The following is a 22,649-nucleotide window of genomic DNA, read 5'->3' on the forward strand; positions in this document are numbered from 1 at the left end:
GAGGATCCTCTCCAGAGGATCTTCCCAACCCAGGAATCAAACCCTGGTCTCCTGTGTTGCAAGCTGATTCTCTACTGTTTGAGCTACAGGGAAGTCCTTACAGTGTATTCTCAACACAGCAATTGGAGCCATCCTGTCATTCTGCTCAAAACTCTGCAGAGCCTTCTAATCTCAGAGTGAAAGCACAAACCTTCAAAATAACCTCAAAAGGCTGATGTGATCTGACCTCCCATTGGTCATCTCTCTGATTTTAACTCCCATTACATCCTCCTATGCTCAACACACTCAAGAAACACTGGCCTCCTTTCCATTCCCTGAGTGTTCTAGGCATATGCTTCTTCCCTGGAATATTTATCATGCAGCTCCTTTCCTCCAAAATGTGTTTTTGTCCCATATATCCACCTACCTGTTCTCTCACCTCTTTCAAGTCTTGGTCATATGTTTCCATCTCGACCTGCCTGTGTCATACTGAAACCTGCTCTGTCCTCAAATACACACCAGATCTTTCCCACTCGGCTCTACTTTTTTTCTTATATCCTTATCATCTTTGAACATTCTATACAATTTACTTATTTATTTTGTTTACTATTTATGTTTTGTATCTTTTCACTAAAACACAAGACTCTCAAGAAGTCTTGTTCACTGACAGTACAGCTATAGACCCAGGCAAGAAGAATCCTTGCCCTGGTGCCCTCACCATATACCTATGGTGAGGTATATGACTCACCTATACCCACAAGCCTCATTCTAGACCAAATTCTAGGTACACATGACTCCAGAATTCCCTGCCCAAACAGCCTTTGCAGGCCTTCTAAGGGTCCATTCACCTAAAGTCAGACACCACATCAGGATGGCTAGGCTCCAGTGGTGGCCAAGGGCAGGCTGCTTACAGTGTATATGGATGCAGCTTAAATGTACCAGCTGGAGTGTCCACAAAAGTGCATGAGGCCACTGATAGTACAGAAGGGAGCCGGGAGGCAAAAGCAGGACGTACAGAAGGAGAGCCAGTTCCAAGAGAGGAGCCAGTCCTTTTCAGGTCACCATAATCCAACACAGATCTCTAAGACATCCAGGAATTCTCAATTAAGAGCTGTCTTTTCAGGTGTTTATAAAGGAGAACAAGGCATGTGGTACTTAATGACTTCTTGGCTTTATTTATAACTTTTATATTCAGATAGATGTTATGTAAAATTTATGGACTGAATTGTGTCCCCTCAAAATTGATAAGCCCTAACTACCAGAATGACACCACCCTTATGGCAGAAAGTGAAGAGGAACTAAAGAGCCTCTTGATGAAAGTGAAAGAGGAGAGTGAAAAAGTTGGCTTAAAGCTCAACATTCAGAAAACTAAGATCATGGCATCTGGTCCCATCACTTCATGAAAAATAGATAGGGGAAACAGTGGAAACAGTGTCAGACTATTTTTTGGGGCTCCAAAATCACTGCAGATGGTGATTACAGCCATGAAATTAAAAGATGCTTACTCCTTGGAAAGAAAGTTATGACCAACCTAGATAGCATATTAAAAAGCAGAGACATTACTTTGCCAACAAAGGTCTGTCTAGTCAAGGCTATGGTTTTTCCAGTGGTCGTGTATGAATGTGAGAGTTGGACTGTGAAGAAAGCTGAGCACAGAAGAATTGATGCTTTTGGACTGTGGTGTTGGAGAAGACTCTTGAGAGTCCCTTGGACTGCCAGGAGATCCAACCAGTTCATCCTAAAGGAGGTCAGTCCTGGGTGTTCATTGGAAGGACTGATGCTGAAGCTGAAACTCCAATACTTTGGCCACCTTATGTGAAGAGTTGACTCATTGGAAAAGACCCTGATGCTGGGAGGGGTTGGGGGCAGGAGGAGAAGGGAATGATAGAGGATGAAATGGCTGGATGGCATCACCGACTCGATGGACATGAGTTTGTGTAAACTCTGGGAGTTGGTGATGGACAGGGAGGGCTGGCATGCTGTGATTCATGGGATCGCAAAGAGTCGGACACGACTGAGCGACTGAGCTGAACTGAACTGAACCACCAGAAGGGCTTCCCAGGTAGCTTAATGATATAGAACCTGCCTGCCAATGCAGGAAATGTGGGTTTGATCCCTGGTTTGGAAAGATCTCTTGGAGAAGGAAATGGCAACCACTCCAGTATTCTTGCCTGAGAAATCCCATGGACAGAGGAGCCTGGAGGGTTACAGTCCACGGGGTCACAGAAGAGTTGGACACAACTGAGCACAACAAAGCACAGTAACCACCAGTAACCTCAAAATGCAACTTTATTTGGAAATGGCATCACTGCAGATGTAACTAGCTAAGAAGAGGTCATCCTAGAGTAGGTGGGCCTGTAATCCAATAAGACTGGCGTCCTTATAAAAGGAGGAAATCTGGACAGGGACCCGCAACCAGAGAGAACACCATATGAAAACATGAAATAGAGGTTGGAGTGATGCACATATAAGCCAAGGAATACCAACAAACTACCTGAGCTAGGAGACTTTCGTGGAACAGATTGTCAGAAGGAACCAACCCTGCCAACCCCTTAGTTTCAGGCTTCTATCTCCCAGAAGTGTGAGACAAACATTTCTGTTGTTTAAGTCACCAAGTTGGTGTCATTTTTTATGGCAGCTCTAACAAATGAATCTAACATTGAGTCTTCATTTGTTTTGCTGTACTAACCCCTACAAAACCTGGCATGTAGTAGATGCTTAGAAAGTCTTTATAAATTAAATGTCTGAACAAATGACTGAATGACACACCAGTGAATGAGAAAAACAAGGCTCCTAGTCATAACTCTCATTCATATCATGTTTTACAGGTGACCTCATGGGCTATACAGCCCATGGAATTCTCTAGGCCAGAATACTGCAGTGGGTAGCCTTTCCATTCTCCAGGGCATCTTTCCAACCCAGGGGTCAAACCCAGGTCTCACACATTGCAGGGGGATTCTTTATCAGCTGATTCAAAAGGGAAGCCCAAGAATACTGTCGTGGGTAGCCTATCCCTTCTCCAGTGAATTTTCCTGACCCAGGAATTGAACTGGGGTCTCCTGAATTGCAGGCGGATTCTTTACCAGCTGAGCTATCAGGGAAGTCCAATGAGATGGGGAAGGGAGAGATTATTATAGTTTTAGAAATTAATAATATTCAAATGTCTAATAGCTCAAACTTTCCACTCAAATGAATTCTTGAATGTAATATATACATACACACTTGAATGTAATGTATACATACACACTGTTTACAGGGAGGGGCAGATTTTTAAGTTACCTGGATGTGAGGGACTGGCAGCACTGGACGACTGCCCATCCCATGAACCCTGACCCCTCCATTGTCATCTTCAAAACCCCTGAGAAACTTCCACAGAAAACTAAGACATCTCAAAACAAGCAGGCTAAAAGAAACTGAGGATCACAGATATGACATGGCTACTGATATCAAACAATTAAGCGGTTATGGCAACAGACTCATTTCTAGCAAATACAGCTCAAGATCAGGACTTGATTCCCAAAAAGAAATGGATTATTGAAGAGCTACCATGACTGACATATTCAGTCAGTCAATCAGTTCAGTCGCTCAGTCATGTCCGACTCTTTGCAATCCCATGAATCACAGCATGCCAGCCCTCCCTGTCCCATCATCAACTCCCAGAGTTTACTCAAATTCATGTCCATCGAGTCGGTGATGCCATCCAGCCATCTCATCCTCTATCATTCCCTTCTCCTCCTGCCCCCAACCCCTCCCAGCATCAGGGTCTTTTCCAATGAGTCAACTCTTCACATAAGGTGGCCAAAGTATTGGAGTTTCAGCTTCAGCATCAGTCCTTCCAATGAACACCCAGGACTTATCTGCTCTAGGATGAACTGGTTGGATCTCCTGGCAGTCCAAGGGACTCTCAAGAGTCTTCAACACCACAGTTCAAAAGCATCAATTCTTCGGTGCTCAGCTTTCTTCACAGTCCAGTTCCCACATCCATACATGACCACTGGAAAAACCATAGATGATTGACATATTATCAAGGCCCAAAGTGACAATTTAATACATCAGAGAAATTCCAGCAACTAAACTGCCCAGCAACCTTAACCCTCATATTGTTAACACAAGAGTCAGAAATTAAGATATACTTTATTTCTTAGCACAGGATCCAGAATGTTCTCAATATAATTTAGATAAACATATTAAACCTAACACTTTTTCTTCAAAAAAAAAATATATATATATATATTGGAGGGCTTCCCTGTTGGCTCAGTGGTGGAGAATCCACCTGCCAATGCAGGAGACATAGGTTTGATCTTTGGTCTGGAAAGATCCCACATGCTGCAGATCAACTAAGCCCATGTACCACAACTGCTGAACCTGTGCTTTAAAGCCCAGGAGCCACAACTACTAAAACTTGCATGCTGAAACTACTGAAACCCATGAGCCCTAGAGCCTGTGCTGGGCAACAAGAGAAGCCACTGCAGTGAGAAGCCCATGCACTATAATGAACTGTAGCCCCTGCCCACTGCAACTAGAGAAAAGCCAACACAAGAATGAAGACCCAACACAGCCAAAATTAAATTTGAAAAAAATTTTTTAAATGTTGGCGTGAATACAGCATCAACACAAGTTTCAGTGGACCAAGAGACACTGCTTGGACTTTAGGCTTTGGTAAGCACGGGCCATGTGGATTTATTAACCTTGGTAGTTTGTAATGGCTTAGATTGCACCAAATGACTGGTTTTTATCATTAAAGGGATGTAGCATTAAACCTTTAGGCATTAATGAGTACAGACCATGTAAGATTTAGTCTTTAGAACAAAACAGACTATAAGAGAAAGATAAGCCTTTTAAAATTTTCTTAAGCTTTTTAAGCATTAGGTGATAAAAGAACATCAGCTGCTTTCTTTAATGGATTTCTCAGCCATATCTCAAAATAACTAGGCCAGAAATTTGAACATTAGCTGAATTTAAAGTGTGCTACAAGCTCTAGTAAAGTTAGAGCTTAAAATTCTTAGCTCCAGAGACAGATATGTTTGCCTACTGTACCAACTTCCCCAAACTGAGTTCTTTTGTGTGTGTGTGTGTGTGTGTGTGTGTGTGTGTGTGTGTGCGTGCGCATGTGTGTGTTATTTTGAAGTGACTTTAGGATAACAGCTGTGGAAGAGACGAGACCAAACCTGAATTCGTGTGTCATGTCCACAGTCTTCAGTCACTGAAACAACACAGTCTCAAGCAGGTACTGCATTTGATAATTAAAGAAACTGTAATTATTAGAGTTCAGAGATTCCAACCATGCCTCCAATCACAGAAGGGAAGTAGATTTTATTAACATTTAAATCAAAAAGAATGGGTATTCATTTCATAAAGATAATATGCCCTCTTCCTAAGCTGAGGTCAAAAAATAACTGACTGAGATTATTAAATGCCCCAAAACTGAAAACGCAATTTAAAAGTCTGTGCCTGTTAGCCTCTGGCTCTAAAATTCTGATTTACCCCAGGAATCAAGAAGGAACTGGAATTTCTTACCATCAGAACAAAGGTAGTAGAAAAAGGAAAATAAAATAGAAGGCATCAAACAGAGTAGTAATGAGAATGATATTTCCTTGAAAGAAATACTGGGGTCTTAAAAACATAAACTGGGCAGATATGAAGGGGAAATGAGACGCTGAGAGCCAGGAGAGAGAACTACAAAGTGAAAAAAGTGATTCAAATCCAGTTTCTCTTGAAAAAGTAACAGAAAAGGGCAATATATTTCAGTTGTTACTGGTTCAGTAAGGAGGAACAGTACCTAAAAAAAGTCAATCAGATAAAAAGAGGAAAGGTCTTGGAGAGCAGCTATCATGACATCCTAAAGAGAGCTAAAATTAGAAAAACTCTAAAAAAGATTTCCCATAAAGCAGCAGCATTTTGTAAGAACAACTGGGAAACCATCCCTCAAAAACTGAGACAGAGTAATTAAGTGATAAGCAAATCTGGTCATATTTGAGAGGGAAACCCAGGAAGACAGGTGTAAAGGATTCCAAGAATTATTATGTGACTTTCAAAGGAAAAGAATTATTGGCAAGAGGGCCTAGGGGAACATATTTGGAAAATCTCTAGAACCGGTACTCTAAGGGAAGTACTGAAGGGAAACCAGACAGGACGCTTACTTACAGGTCAAGACTTGCTCTGGAGCAGATGTTGGTCTGAAAGGAACAGTTTAGGTGAGACTAACCACTTCCTGGGTGGCTCAGTGGTAAAGAATCGCCTGCCAGTGCAGGAGACAAGGGTTTGATCCCTGGGTCAGGAAGATGGCCTGGAGAAGGAAATGGCAACCCACTCCAGTATCCTTGCCTGTAGAATTCCATGGACAGAGGAGCCTGGTGGGCTATAATCAATGGGGTCACAAAAGAGTCAGACATGACTTGCAACTAAACAATGAAAACACAACCTACTCCAGGGGATCAAGATGGTCAAGACTCATGTGAACAAGGGATGTGGAACAAACATGGAACTCACTGACTTCATCTCTCTCTAGACAAAACTTTGAGAGTAGAAAGAAAAACAAATGCCTAGGCCACAGAGCAAAGGGATAGGAAAACTAAATATAGCACTCAGGTCCAGGAAACACTGTTATTCTTATACAAACTACAGAAATAGAGACCAAAAGATGAAGTAAAAAAAAAAAAAGTTATAAATCCAGCTCAAACTATCTGAAAAGAATATGAAAACAATAAGAGAGGGAAAATACCAAAAGTTTTCCTCATGTCATCAGAAAAAGAACTTTAGGGATAGTGGTTAAGACTTTGCCATCCAATGTAGGGGGTATGGATTTGATCTCTAGTTGGAGAGGTAAGATCCCAGATGCCTCTAGGTCAAAAAACCAAAAACATAAAACAAAAGCAATATTGACACAAATTCAATAAAGATCTTAAAGATGGTCCATATCAAAAAAGAAATCTTAAAAAAAAGAAAAAAGACTTTACTGACAAAAATACTACTCGAGACGAGAAGTTTTAAAAATGAGATATGGAAGTGTTTTGAAGGTCCGATGGCAAAAATATTAATTATCATCAGACTCTTACTGTTCACATATATCTATTGCAACTTCAGGTAAGGAGTCTGCTACCAGTGATCCCCCAGGTAAAACAAATGAAACGATGGAGGTGAAAAATATTTCCTAGGACACAGATGCCAAGTGAAGGGCTCTCGTTGATCAAAACTAGACCAAGTTGGGCAAGTAGTATTAGATTATAATTCAAAGTATAAAATAGTTATCAGTGAGCCCATACAATGACAAAGCTATGACAACCCTAGACAGCATATTAAAAAGCAGAGACATAACTTTACTGATGAAGGTCCATATAGTCAAAGCTACGGTCTTTCCAGTAGTCATGTATGGGTGTGAGAGCTGGACCATAAGGAAGGCTGAGCCACCAAAGAATTGATGTCTTCTAACTGTGGTGCTAGAGAAGACTCTTGAGAGACCCTTGGACTACAAGGAGATCAAACCAGCCAATCCTAAAGGAAATCAACACTGAATACTCATTGGAAGGACTGATGCTGAAGTGGAAGCTCCAATACTTTGGCCACCTGATACAAAGAGCCAACTCATTGGAAAAGACCCTGAGACAATGAAGGCGAAAGAAGAAGGGGGCAGCAGAGGATAAGATGGTTGAATGGCATCACCGACTCAATGGGCATCAACTTGGGCAAACTCCAAGAGGTAGTGAGGGACAGGGAGGCCTGGGGTGCCACAGTCCATGGAATTGCAAAGAGTTGGACATGACTTAGTGACTGAATAATGACAACACCATTAGCCCATACTGATATAAATGACTGAACAAATAAATAAATGGGGGAGGAGGGAAAATGAATCTCCCACATAGAAGAATTCCAAACAATGTATGTAGATAGTTTGCCTTCTAGAAAGTGAAACATAACTAACTGCCCACTCTTTAGCTGTGGGCTGCACAGAGTGACTTCCTTCCAAAGACTACGGTATGAAAAGCAGGGGAAACAGAACTTTACAGAGAGAAGAACCTGACGAACTCTACTTCAATCAGGTAATAAAGGTCAATATCAACAGTGAAAAGTCATGTGGAGAGAAAGTACCTTTGATAAGATTTTATGAAAGAGGCACTTTACTTCTGAGGTCTTTCTTCCAAAAAGTGTAGCCTCCATCTAATCATGAGAAAAGCATTATTCAAACCCTTGACACACATTCTACCACATACATGACCAGTCATTCTCGAAACAGTCAATTCATTACAAACAGAAGACTGTCTGAGAATCTGTCACAACAGAGAGGAGTCTCAGAAAATATGACTAGTAAATAAAATGTGAATCGCAGATGCGACTCAGAAACAGAAAAGTCATGTTAGGTAAAAAACTAAGGAAATTTGAATAAAATATGGACTTCTGTTAACAATAATGTCTTAATGCCAATAGTGGTTCATTAACTTGTAATAAAATTATTATACTAATTGAGTATGTTAATACTACTGGTGAAGAATGACATCAGCAAAAGTGATGGAATAGGAAACCCCAAAGGTCCATTTCTCCACAAAAAAAAACAGCAAATAAACTGGTAAAAAAAAAAACTATCTTAAGTCTGATATCCACTTGAGCTAATTTTTGTATACTGTATGACTTAACAACTTTTTTCCAGATTGCTTTGCATCAATTACTGTGGTTCTGTCATTCACTATAGACCTTAGGCAATTCAATGTTTCTGAACATGTTTTGTTAACAACAAAATTTAAGATTGTTGCAAGAATTTAGGTTATTTCCTGTTTGTTTATTTGTTTCTGTATTTATTCATTTAGGCTGCATCACATGGCTTGTGGGATTTTAGTTCTGACGCAGGATTGAACCCAGGCCCTTGGCAGTGAAGGCAGGGAGTCCTAATCACTAGACCACCAGGGAAGTCTCTAATTTCTATTCAATATCAGATACATCTTCAGTTCAGTTCAGTTCAGTTGCTCAGTTGTGTCCGACTCTTTGCGACTCCATGAATGGCAGCACGTCAGGCCTCCCTGTCCATCACCAACTCCTGGAGTTTACTCAAACTCATGTCCATCGAGTCAGTGATGGCCATCCAACTATCTCATCCCCTGTTGTCCCCTTCTCCTCCTGCCCTCAATCCCTCCCAGCATCAGGGTCTTTTCCAATGAGTCAACTCTTCGCATGAGGTGGCCAAACTATTGGAGTTTCAGCTTCAGCATCAGTCCTTCCTATGAACACCCAGTACTGATCTCCTTTAGGATGGACTGGTTGGATCTCCTGGCAGTCCAAGGGACTCTCAAGAGTCTTCTCCAACACCACAGTTCAAAAGCATCAATTTTTCAGTGCTTAGCTTTTTTCACAATCCAACTCTCACATCCATACATTACCATTGGAAAAACCATAGCCTTGACTAGATGGACCTTTGTTGGCAAAGTAATGTCTCTGGTTTTTTTTTAATTTTTTTTCCATTTATTTTTATTAGTTGGAGGCTAATTACTTTACAATATTGTAGTGGTTTTTGCCATACATTGACATGAATCAGTCATGGATTTACATGTGTTCCCCATCCCGATCCCCCCTCCCACCTCCCTCTCCACCCGATCCCTCTGGGTCTTCCCAGTGCACCAGGCCCGAGCACTTGTCTCATGCATCCAGCCTGGGCTGGTGATCTGTTTCACCCTAGATAATATACATGTTTCGATGCTGTTCTCTCGAAACATCCCACCCTTGCCTTCTCCCACAAAGTCCAAAAGTCTGTTCTGTACATCAGTGTCTCTTTTTCTGTTTTGCATATAGGGTTATCGTTACCATCTTTCTAAATTCCATATATATGTGTTAGTATACTGTATTGGTCTTTATCTTTCTGGCTTACTTCACAGAGTGAAGTCTCTGCTTTTTAATATGCTATCTAGGTTGGTCATAACTTTCCTTCCAAGCAGTAAGCATCTTTTAATTTCATGGCTGCAATCACCATCTGCAATGATTCGGGAGCCCCAAAAAAATAAAGTCTGACACTGTTTCCACAGTTTCCCCATCTATTTGCCGTGAAGCGATGGGACCAGATGCCATGATCTTAGTTTTCTGAACACTGAGCTTTAAGCCAACTTTTTCACTTTCCTCTTTCACTTTCATCAAGAGGCTCTTTAGTTCCTCTTCACATTCTGCCATAAGGGTGGTGTCATCTGCATATCTGAGGTTATTGATATTTCTCCCAGCAATCTTGATTCCAGCTTGTGCTTCTTCCAGCCCAGCGTTTCTCATGATGTACTCTGCATATAAGTTAAATAAGCAGGGTGACAATATACAGCCTTGATGTACTCCTTTTCCTATTTGGAACCAGTCTGTTGTTCCATGTCCAGTTCTAACTGTTGCTTCCTGATCTGCATATAGGTTTCTCAGGAGGCAGGTCAGGTGGTCTGGTATTCCCATCTCTTTCAGAAATTTCCACAGTTTATTGTGATCTACACAGTCAAAGGCTTTGGCATAGTCAATAAAGCAGAAATAGATGTTTTTCTGGAACTCTCTTGCTTTTTCGATGATCTAGTGGATGTTGGCAATTTGATCTCTGGTTCCTCTGCCTTTCCTAAAACCAGCTTGAATATCTGAAGTTCACAGTTCACGTATTACTGAAGCCTGGCTTAGAGAATTTTGAGCATTACTTTACTAGCGTGTGAGATGAGTGCAATTGTGCAGTAGTTTGAGCATTCTTTGGGATTGCCTTTCTTAGGGATAGGAATGAAAACTGACCTTTCCCAGTCCTGTGGCCACTGCTGAAGTTTCCAAATTTGCTGTCATATTGAGTGCAGCACTTTCACAGCATCATCTTTCAGGATTTGAAACAGCTCAACTGGAATTCCATCACCACCACTAGCTTTGTTCGTAGTGATGCTTTCTAAGGCCCACTTGACTTCACATTCCAGGATGTCTGGCTCTAGGTGAGTGATCACACCATCATGATTAACTGGGTCATGAAGATCTTTTTTGTACAGTTCTTCTGTGTTCTTGCCACCTCTTCTTAATATCTTCTGCTTCTGTTAGGTCCATATCATTTCTGTCCTTTATCAAACTCATCTTTGCATGAAATGTTCCCTTGGTATCTCTAATTTTCTTGAAGAGATCTCTAGTCTTTCCCATTCTGTTGTTTTCCTCTATTTCTTTGCATTGATCGCTGAGGAAAGGCTTTCTTATCTCTCCTTGCTATTGTTTGGAACTCTGCATTCCAATGGGAGTATCTTTCCCTTTCTCCTTTGCTTTTAGCTTCTCTTCTTTTCACAGCTATTTGAAAGGCCTCCTCAGACAACCATTTTGCCTTTTGCATTTCTTCTCCATGGGGATGCTTCTTTTCACAGCTATTTGTAAGGCCTCCTCAGACAACCATTTTGCCTTTTTGCATTTCTTCTCCAGGGGGATGGTCTTGATCCCTGTCTCTTGTAGAGTGTCATGAACCTCTGTCCATAGTTCATCAGGCACTCTGTCTATCAGATCTAGTCCCTTAAATCTATTTCTCACTTTCACTGCATAGTCATAAGGGATTTGATTTAGGCAAAATGATAGGATACTGAAAGAGGAACTCCCCAGTTTGGTAGGTGCCCAATATGCTACTGGAGATACATCTTAGGCACTGCTAATACCACAGAGATGTAACTATCACATTAGAAAAGGGATTATCCTGGGTGAATAATAGGATTAGTGACACCAAGTGTGAAAGTTAAATTGTAGGGTGTTTCCTACTGGTTTAGTGGCTAAGATGCTGCCCTCTCAATGCAGGGGCCCCAGGTTTAATACCTGGTCAGGAAACTAGTTCCCACATGCCACAACTAAGACCTGGCACAGTCAAATAAATAAATAATTTTTTTAAAGGTTAAATTGTATATAAATGGAATGGAAAGTAGACAGAGAGCACTGGTCCCTGCAAATGTGTAGCTCTTTAAGGAATTTAACACCAACTCCCACCACCATTCCCACCACTACCGTGTGCTCAGCTGATGCATAAGAATGCAAGACACACAGAAGACCAATCTCTCATAAGCTCAAATTCCACTTTAACGTTTTAAATGGAAATTTCTAGTGGCTGGTAAAAATAACTTACCTCCAAATACTACAGGGGACTCAAACTTTATGGCCTAAGAATCCATAATGCATCACAAGAAAGCTTTGTTGGTATAAATATTTCCAGAGGGTTGTTACCTTGAAAGAAATGTAATTCAGCAAATGTTTAGACGCTACCAAAAAACAAGGACTTTCAATAACTCTTGAAAATAGAATCCAATTCACATAGTCTCTCAATAAAATGTTCATTGTTCAAGCCCAGAAGGGCTTCACTAAAAGTAAGTGATTCCATTTTCCCGATCCTAATCCACAACATGAGCTTCCTACCCAAAATTTAAATAAAGACCTCCTTTTTACAGCTCTAGGCAGTTCTTCCACACTTCTTTCAAAAATAGGGCAACTTAAGAGCAACCAGCATCAGTGGCCTCCAGTGGCCACCATCTCCCAAATAAAAGTCAAGGTAAGTCTAGACTGTGATCTGCATGTTTTCTATTTGAAGTTATAAACAACCAGAAGCAAGGGGTAAAAAATAAAGGTCAAAATTAATGATATAACAAAACTTTCCTGTCGCTGATCACTGCAAGGTAATGAGAGTAACAAAAGGAAGAGTCCGGGTTTACATTAATGGCCTCCAGGCAAAGACCACCAGAAATACACACAGTGGGTTGACTCCTCATTGCAACGAGGGAGATACACAAATGACGAGCCATGGAGTGTCTCGGCAAAGGACTTACTATTGGATTCAGGCTTGTGTTCAATGATTTGAGAGAAGGTTCAAGGAGGTAGGTGAAGAATCCAAGAGTCATTTACGTTTCCCCAGGAGTGTTTGGCACTTTTGTGTTTGGACAATATTCATGCTTCTGTCAGGTGCTCCATCATGGTTACAGACTTACAGACTGATCTTGTTTTTCTCCTTATTCATCGTGGTCACACAGTGGCCCTGTTGGGTGTTGATGTGAAATTGTTCACGTTCAGCAAACGAACACCGTAGCCTGACTGTGAGTGTCAGGCCAGCTCCTAGCAACACCAAGGCCTCCCTGACAGCGCGAAGTCTCTTCCTAGCTGTTACTTTACTCAGTTGCGTAGAGACATAAACCAAGGAATGTAACCTAATCTGGGAGGTCATGGATGGCCACCCTGAGGAAGTGACATTTAAACTAGAGTTTAAAAGCTAAAAGATCTTCCGTTAGCACAGCCTAGAGTTCATTTTAGTTGTTTCTTCTGTTTCCTTTCCCTCACCAACACTATTATTTTTCTACAAGTGAATTAGGCTTAGAAATAAGTCAAAGCTGGCTTTTCACACCATTCCCAATCTTCTCTAATGTGAGAACATCCCTGGCAGTGGAGTTTCTATGGGTAGTATCTGTTAAAAGATCTTGTGAGAAAATAATAATAGTAATAATAACAATAATGGTACCAGTTTAATTTAAAGGGTAATGTAAATGATAAATAATGCACATAAAATGAAAACAAACATGCCTAAAGACATTCCAAGATTACTGGAAGGGAAATAAAATAATGTTTCCTTTCAAAATTGCATTTCTAATGTAGTGTGGGATGTTAAAGAAAGATTTTGTCTTCAAAGTTAGTGAGCTGAGTTTGAGTGGTACCTGAAGTAAAGTGAGAAAAGGAAAGATCCTTTTTTCTTTCTTATTTTAAATCTTTTTGGTAACAAATGAGAAATAAGTTCTTTCTGCTTCAAGAATTGAGGAACTCTTAAAATACTCACCTGATGAAAGCCTTTAAACTCTCATGAAATTACAAATCTTCAAAAGGCTTTAGGAGTTTAGAGAAGGCGAAAAGCTTGCATTAATGGGCGGAACAGGCCACTTGCTATTAGGTTGAACAGTAAATGATTTAAATAAGATCCTTCTGGAATGGATCATGCTTGAAAAAACAACTTACAGGGATCCTACTGGTCACACAAGAACTTGTGAAACAGCAAAGCATACAACCAGAGGATAGTCGGGTGATGGGGGTGGCAGTTACCCCAGAGCCTCAAAGAACCCTTTGTTAGGAACGCATCATTCTAGTGAAGCAGTTCCAACCACCAAGGGGAGGCTACTGCCAAGAATTCCCCCGGGTCTGATGGATGACAGTGAAAGCCCAGAAGCAGCTGCTCAGAAAACTGGCTCTAAGGGTAACGCTGCATGTTCTTCAGCCATACGTATGGATCTGGGTTTGTCAAATTAGTTGCACCATGCACATCTCTACCATAACTCTCAGTGGAGATGATAATGAAAATGTAAGGCCTGAGCCACAGTCAGGAGATGGAGAATCTGTGGAAGTAACTTCCTTACCAAAGAATGACCTGCTGAAGAGACGGGATGCTCTGGTAGCTGAAGGGTATCTGAGAGTAGATGCCAGAGTCTACTTCTGTGCTCAGGTCACTAAAACATGCACACGTGAGGCCCTTTGAAGGGCTTTTCCTAAAGCTGGAACGCCAGAGGACAGTAGCCACGTTTTTGCACACAGAACCACCAGGCCTCCTTCACTAAGACTTTGTATCTGGCTTAGTTTTCAGGGAGATTTGAAATTAGCTTTTTCATAAAATAAAAGCATTATAAATAAATAAATAAATATAAAGTCCTTTTGTAATCTGGCAAAAGAGAAGCATTCCTGTGAGAACTGGCTGTTCATTTCCCCCCTGGGAAGACTGTGCCCATATGCTCAGCTGTGCCCAATTCTTCTGTGAGTCCATAGGCTATAGCCTGCCAGGCTCCTCAGTCCAGGAGTTTTTTCCCAGTGCTTTCCTACTCGAGGGGATCTTCCCAACCCAAGGATCGAACCCGCATCTCTGGAGTCCCCTGCACTGCAGGTTCCGCGCCACTGGGGAAGACCAGTGGGAAGACTGTCTCTTGGTCTTAACTCCTCCATGAAGGAGGATCTGGATGATTATACACTGAGCAATCTGGGATACCCGACTCCTTACGGGCTGGGTATTTCAATTCCCAGTGGCATGTTTATTTTAAATATTTAGTTCTGAGGCTAAACCATGATAGTAGGAAAACATGGCAGATGACTTTTTTGTGTATTTTTCTGGCTATCAAGTGATAATGCATTAACAGTCATAAACAAAGAGTCATTTTTGGTGTTTTAATTATAAAGTCAGATTTAATTTCAACAAATACTTATAATGACCCTCTATGTTGTCAAAAATTTTACTGGGTGATTTTACCTCATTGCCATGCAACAATGTGGTAGAATCAGTATTAGTATGCTTGGTTTTTTGAAAAACAGTTAATACTGAACCATATTCTTCTACATATGACATTTAGTAAAGCAAAACCCTGCTGATGGTGAGAAGCCCAGTAGATGAAATAGCACAGGAATTTCAAATCTGACCAAGAGATGAACTTCAGTGTACATTTAGTGCAGATTCATAAGGGAAGTGAAAGTCACTCAGTTGCATCCGACTCTTTGCAACTCCATATGATCCATGGAATTCTCCAGGCCAGAATACTGGAGTGGGTAGTCTTTCCCTTCTCCAGGGGATCTTCCCAACCCAGGGATCAAACCCAGGTCTCCCACATTGCAGGCAGATTCTTTACCAGCTGAGCCACAGAGAAGCAGATTCAGACACAATGCAAATTCATTCTGAGATCTGAGCATGTAAGCCACTGTAGTAGATCACTTTTAGAGATACAGAGTCTGGAAGGCAGTTTGAATGCAAATCAAAATCATATGCACTCATAAAAACGTCTCTATAATTACAGGGTAACCAAGCCAGTGCACAGCATCTGAGAACTAGTCTGAGAGTGTAAGAGCTAATTACCCTCCAGGATGTAAAAGGGCACCTAAGTACCTGGAATCCAATTCCTTCCCACTACAATATGCACTAGTGGGTGTCTAGAAGTTAAAACACTCTCAGATTTCACATTTCTTTTATACCTCCAAATATTTGCCAACATATCTTATTCACTCAGACATATTTTAGAAACTTGTAAATGCTACTAATTACACATGATACAAGCAAGTTGAAAGAGCAGCCTCAGGAGCAGAGGGGCAAGAGAAATTGGCTGACAAGGATGTCACACTGAGCCGGGACCCGCTGAAGCTTCTGTTTTGTTTCCACTGCTCTAGTTTGCATATTTAAAAGTGAATTTGCTCAGACCTTCAAAATAATTATTTTTCTTTACGTTAAAAGAAAAAAAATATCTAGACATTCATTCTAGACTGTTTTATTGCAATGTGTAAGCTAATGCTATGTCAAATACCATGAGTGGCTATCTGATGTACCAAACATAAATAAAAAGGGAAGCGGGCTCAAGACTCTCACCCAGTTTGGAAAACAGAGGAACACGACGGTAACCTGCAAAAGGAATCACATCTGATTAACACAATATAAATACATTCATCATCAGGGGCCCCCACAGGGCTCCTGAGAAATAACATACTTTGTCTGTTGTTCAGTCGCTAACTCGTGTCTGACTCTTTGCAACCCCATGGACTATACAGCATGCCAGGCTCCTGTGTCCACCACTATCTCCTGGAGTTTACTCAAATTCATGTCCATGAGTTGGGCTAGAGGGATGCCCAGAGTATTTTCCACTGCTACCACGTTAACTGTAAAAATGCACTGCATTCTCCTGAATCTCACACTTGGGGTAGATATAAATTGACTGTGTCATGTCAAGTCTCATGCTATCTGTTGTGCCAGAAATTCATGTCCATTGAGTTGGTGATGCTGTCTAACCATCTCATCCTCTGCTTCCCCTTCTCCTTTTGCCTTCAATCATTCCCAGCAAGAAATAATGAAGCACATATAAAAACTAGGACTATGCAGCTATATTCCATCATGTATATCCATTTTCCTCCAAAATAAAATATTTGAAATTTCTACCCCAACTTCATACTAAGCACCACACAGCTCATACTTCCCCCACCCTGAAAATGCAGCATCTCCAAAATGAGCCATCACCCTTCTGCTTCAGAAAGGCTGTTTCCTAGGTACATCTCAGATGGTACTAGAAAAGTAAATATAAGGATAAAATTGGGAGCACACTGTAAATCACCCCAGAGAGGAGACTGCAAGGCAGCTCTGAAAAGAGTCAAGATAAGAGTCTTGGGCTCCCTGTCTCTTCTCAGGTGGAAAAAAAGAGTCACTGCTTCTCCCTTCTGAATGGTTCCCATCCTTCATTCCTTCATGGTAGTCATGCCTACTCTTAACTGAAACAAAAGAGCTATAATCCACGCAGAGAAATTTTCATGTAAGTCATTTGTCTAATTAGTCTTCCTAGTATTCCCAGTCCCCGATCCCACCTTCTGTATCAGAACATACTTCTATAATTCCACTAGGAAGAACTATATCTATCTATATATATATAGATATAACTATATATATATATCTTATATATATATAACAATTATATAGGAAGAACTATATCTATCTATATATAGATATAACTATATATATATTTTTTTCTTTTACATATCTGACTGTCATGAAGAAAGCTATTTGGTATATCAAAAAGTCTCTTTGTTAAACTCAAATTATACATATTAGCACAGTCATTTTACTTTTCAGAATATTACCTCTGTTCATGCATAGAACTGGTAAAGTATATTGTCCAAGAAATTCATTTCCAGCTATGAAACCTTGATTTTCAGCAACAAAACGAATCAATGCTAATTCTGGCACCTGAATAACAAATGTGAATGTTTCATTCCATCTTGGATTAAAAGCTGAAATATAAAGGAAGAGATAGAATTAAAAAAAAATCAAACACTGTTCCTAGGGGAAAATGCTTAATATCTGTTCTTTAAAAATTCTTATTTTTAACACTTTAATAGTAATAATGAAAGCTGATGGTTTAGAGGACTTAAATCTTTAATGCATCCAGTGAGAAAGAAGTAATAATGGCAATAATAATACTTATTAGGTGTTTACAATATTCTAAAAACTTTAAGGAGATGATCTCACTTAATCCTCACACCAGGGTTATCTCTATCCACATTTACAGATGGGAAACTGAGTCACAAAGATGTTTCATAACCTTCAAAAAATAGCCATTTTTGCGTGTGTATGAAATAGCCTTCAAGAAATAGCCATTAAGTAGTGGGGCAGGAAATCAAACAAATGGTCTGATTTCACAGCAGAAACATGTGACTGTTATACAATATGACTGTTGTGTTCAAGCATTTTATCAGCAAAGAACTTGAGACAACAGGAAGTTATATAACAGCATTTTTCTAGATCAGGACATATTATGGGAAGAGCTCTACAGGCAGTGGTTGGACTGAGAGCTCACTAATGTTTGCTCTAAAGTCAGCGCTTGATCCTTCTTTTGATTAAATGCTTATTTTCAAATCCAAAATTGATGAGTAATCTATGTCCCTAGCGAAACAGATCATCCCAAATGAGTATCCTGCCAAACAAGAAATCCAAATTACATCACAATGTGACCCAAATCAGATAAAAATTAAGCACAATTGAATGGAACCAAGAAATTCTCATCCAGATCAAATAAATGCTCTTATTTTAATTTAAAAAAAAGTTCAGGGAAAAATAATGCATTGTTTTTCATATACAAAGGCAATGCTACACCTACTACCTCAATAGATTTGTCCTTTGTATCATGTTTCAGCACATATTGAAGCATCCGTGACTAATTATACCATATCTATGCTTTCTATAGTTTATCTGTGGTCACAAGTGCACATTTACTAGGTAGGAATTCAGAATGAGGTCAATGATAGTGAAAATATTAAATGAATTGACTCACATTGAAATAATGACCATCTTACCTTGTCCTAATAGAGAAATAATTCAGTGAAGTACAGGAAACAGGTTTAAGAGTGAAATCTCTATAGGCACTGCAAAATGTCTGCACAAAATTCTTATACTAACTTATTCTCTGTCTTCTAACCCTGCTTGACCATACTCTCTCTTTCGTACACACACAAAATCATACATAGATATATGTGAAAGTCCTTTTAGTTGTCAAAGCGAAAAAGAAAAAAAACCTAATTTGATACTTACAAATATAGTTAAAAATCATGGGACTTCCCCGGTGGTCCAGTGGTTGAGAATCCACCTTGTAATACAGGAGACCCAGGTTCAATACCTGTTCAGGGAACTAAGATCCCACATGCTTTGCAGCAGCAAAGCCTACCCACCACAACTAGAAAGACCAAGTGCTACAGCTCCTGAAGCCTGTACATCCCAGAGCCTGCGCCATGACTACAGAGTCCAGCACAAGGAAAGATCCCACATGACGCAATGAGGATACTCCATGCTGCAACTAACGCCTGATGCAACCAAATAAAAAAATATTTCCTAAAAATCACTTCCTTATTGTACGCAAACATGATTGCTTTCCTCCCAGACTCTCATGTCTTTCAATACACTACCATCACCCTAGTAGCTAAGCGATCTCAGCACCCTTCTTGTCTGGCTATCGACACTTTCAGTCCTGCCGGTCTTCCTCACGTGCATCCTCCATTCCTTTTCTGATGGTGCAGCCCTTCTTTAAGACTTGACTTCTGCATCGTATCACTGTGAAACCACATCCTGACTCTCTCCTGTATTTCTCATCTCTCTCTCTCACACTTCTTCCTCTCCACTCTGTAGAAATGATCTCTGTTGACACTCAGTTCTTAGTGCTTTATATCCCTGCTTAAAAGTTTTAATTTTATTCATTTTATACAGAAAAGAAAGTTTCTAATACTGTGTCACAGTTTTCATGATTTTCCATAGCCATCCCCAAAGTAAATCTCTCACTTTATTTCACAACTAATCTTTCTTAAGTATACTGTACTTGAACTTTTGTACTTTCTGCTAACATGTTTGAATTTTGTTTTCTCCATGTTTTAGCACACATATTATTACTTTTGCCTTAAATTCCCTTATCCTAGGGAATTCCCTAGAGGAACTAGGGAACCACTAGGAATCCTAGTGGTTAGGATTCAGCACTTTCTCTGCCATCACCTGGGTTCAATCCCTGGTCAGAGAACTAAGATCCCACAAGTCTCAAAGTGTGGCCAAAAATGGAGAAAAGAGAAAGAAAGAAAGAAAATTCCCTTATCCTCAATCTCTATAAAAAAAATTCTACTCATTTGCCAAGAACCATCTTCAAATTTTCCCCTTCCATACAATTCTTTGTACTTTCTTTAAAGCACTAATGAGTCTTTCATAACAATTTTACTTGCATCTGATATTCCATACTGAACTATAAACGATCTATAATAGAATTAGCTGGGGCATACATAAGAATGCAGTTAATAGAGGCTTTAAGTTTTCTGATGCTTAGAATCAGGCTTTTACCATGATAGGCTCAGTAGTGTCTGGTGAACCAAACTGAATTTTTGTAGGTATATTCCCATAAAACCAGGGATGCAATCAAATTTCTAATGGGAGCTAAAACCATAGTATTACATAGTATTACATAAGGGGTGCATGGAATAAACTAATGTTCTGTGCATTTAGTCATGAAGACTCAAGTAAGGGGGATGGAGAAAACAAGGGATAGATTACTAGAAGCCTCCTGATATTAGCACTTACCATTTCTTGACACTGCCATTTCAACTCTAAGGGGAGCCAAATAAGGCAGTGAGTTACTACTAATATCCCTTCCCGATGATAACACAGGATGAGGTAATAAAACTTTCCAAATCTTTTTTCTCTCCTTTGTTCCTAGGGGTTGAGGTAGAAGAATATTTGGGGGTGGGAAGAGGCAAACATTGGATTTTGAGGGAATTATCACCAAAGAAGAAAAGATAGCTCAAACTGCACCTGCTTCTCTGTCCATGCCATTCAACCTGGAGCATATTTCTAAACTCTGAAATGAAGTCCACTATATTTTGAAAATATTCACTCAAAGAAGATTCTACTCTCAAAGGATCAGCTGCAAGTTCTCTTCCTGAGTTATTCTGACTATCTGATTAACAGTCAACCCCAAGAATCTATACTTTTGTAATGTTCTTAATGATTTCAACTTCAGAGAATAAATAGCAGTGTTAGTACTGTATTATGCAAATTGTCATGAGGTGTTGGCACACTCAAAATCTCACCAAAGTCACTTCTTTGATTCCTACATTTCCCTTCTGGCAAAAATGACTGAATTATGAGTCCAAATACTGTTATGAGTAGGTTTCCATGGCATACTGAGTCAGAAGCCACAGACATTTGATCTAAAATAATTCAAACTGTCAAGTAAAACTATGCAACACACTATATCAGAGAAATCTTAAGCTCTTTATTTTATGCAGAAGCTAACAGCTAGATAGATTTGAGGCCATCAAAATACCTCTCTTAATCAATTAAACAAGGAAACATAAAAAGGAAGTAAAAATGGAAAAAACACTACTTCTTCAGGTCAGATACATTTTTGTATCTGTAATTGAAACTATACCTAACCAACATTAAGTCATTATCAAATTGTTTTTGCTGCATATAATACTTTGGTCATCTTGAACGCAATGCAAAAGGTTTGCCTTATGAAAAATAAATATGTATCAAAACTCTATCAATACATAATTTTTTTTATTTTTTTTTTCAATACATAATTTTTAAGCTTTCCAACATGAAATCTAATAGACTGATCAATAAAATATATTAGGAGCTCACCATTTTTTTTAATTACACGACTCTGCTGCTTCATTTGATCATTTGGAACCCCAAATATTTCTACAATCACTAGGGTATCAGCTTTGTTTTGATAACTGGGAGGCAACTGGATACCACTGATAAGCTGCACAAAAATAAGTAAATTTAAGAATTCAGCAGAACAAACTGTATCACAGCTTACTTTCAAAATAAAATGTTCTCCAAAAATTATGATGAAATAAGTCAAGTCCCACCAAAAAACTGAACATAGAAAACAGTGCAAATCTTAAATTTTAGTCCTTTATGAGTTAAATTTAAACTTAACTATCAAAAGAAGATTACCAAATTATTCTGTTTGACCCAGATGTGATTATAGTAGAATCCACATTTTCCAATATTTATGGTCGAACATATATTTTTATTCTAATAGCATTTGTTATGATTGTTATAAAGCAATGTTTAAAAATATTATGACCCCCCTTCTGCTATAATACAGACTGAGCACTCTGATAACTTGAACTATTTTCAAATCTATATAGTCTAAAAACAACAGAAAAAATGGAAACTATAAATATTACTTCTGAAATGTACAAAAAAGCACCACATAATTTCCTATGATAGCATTTTCTGACAATATAATTTATATGTTTGGATAAATTATCATGAATTTTTAACTTACCCATTGTTGCCTATATTATCATAAGTCACCTGAGTTTGATATATCAATTATTTCATATATGCATATCTTAGGGATTGAATAGCAGAAAATGTTTAACAAAGTAATTAATAATAATTTTACTTCACCTTCTATTATTCAAGGTAACTGTTTTAAGTACAGATTTGTTTTAATTTAAGGGAAAAAGAAATAATGTTGTTAAAGTGCTGCACTCAATATGCCAGAAAATCTGGAAAACTCAGCAGAGGCCACAGGACTGGAAAAGGTCAGTTTTCATTCCAATCCCAAAGAAAGGCAACGCCAAAGAATGCTCAAACTACCGCAAAACTGCACTCATCTCACATGCCAGTGAAGTAATGTGCAAAATTCTCCAAGCCAGGCTTCAACAGTACATGAACCATTAACTTCTGGATGTTCAAG

General features: G+C 39.4%; 1 protein-coding gene and 1 pseudogene across 1 annotated transcript in view; one reads left to right on the forward strand and one right to left on the reverse strand.

The window, feature by feature from the left end:
• The first annotated feature begins 12,714 nt into the window (after nt 1-12,714).
• Nucleotides 12,715-14,504, forward strand: LOC122679958 (annotated as a pseudogene).
• A 1,671-nt stretch (nt 14,505-16,175) lies between these two features.
• Nucleotides 16,176-22,649, reverse strand: part of PLCZ1 (phospholipase C zeta 1) — a 45,280-nt gene continuing 38,806 nt past the window's right edge. Inside the window, exons 12-14 of the mRNA XM_043881856.1 lie at nt 21,575-21,698; nt 17,542-17,691; nt 16,176-16,318 (exon numbers count right to left, since the gene is read on the reverse strand). Coding sequence (XP_043737791.1) covers nt 16,233-16,318; nt 17,542-17,691; nt 21,575-21,698 — 360 coding nt within the window. The 3' untranslated portion in view covers nt 16,176-16,232. The remainder of the gene's footprint in view (nt 16,319-17,541; nt 17,692-21,574; nt 21,699-22,649) is intronic.

The sequence above is a fragment of the Cervus elaphus genome, chromosome 22, assembly GCF_910594005.1.
Source record: "Cervus elaphus chromosome 22, mCerEla1.1, whole genome shotgun sequence".
NCBI lineage: Eukaryota > Metazoa > Chordata > Mammalia > Artiodactyla > Cervidae > Cervus > Cervus elaphus.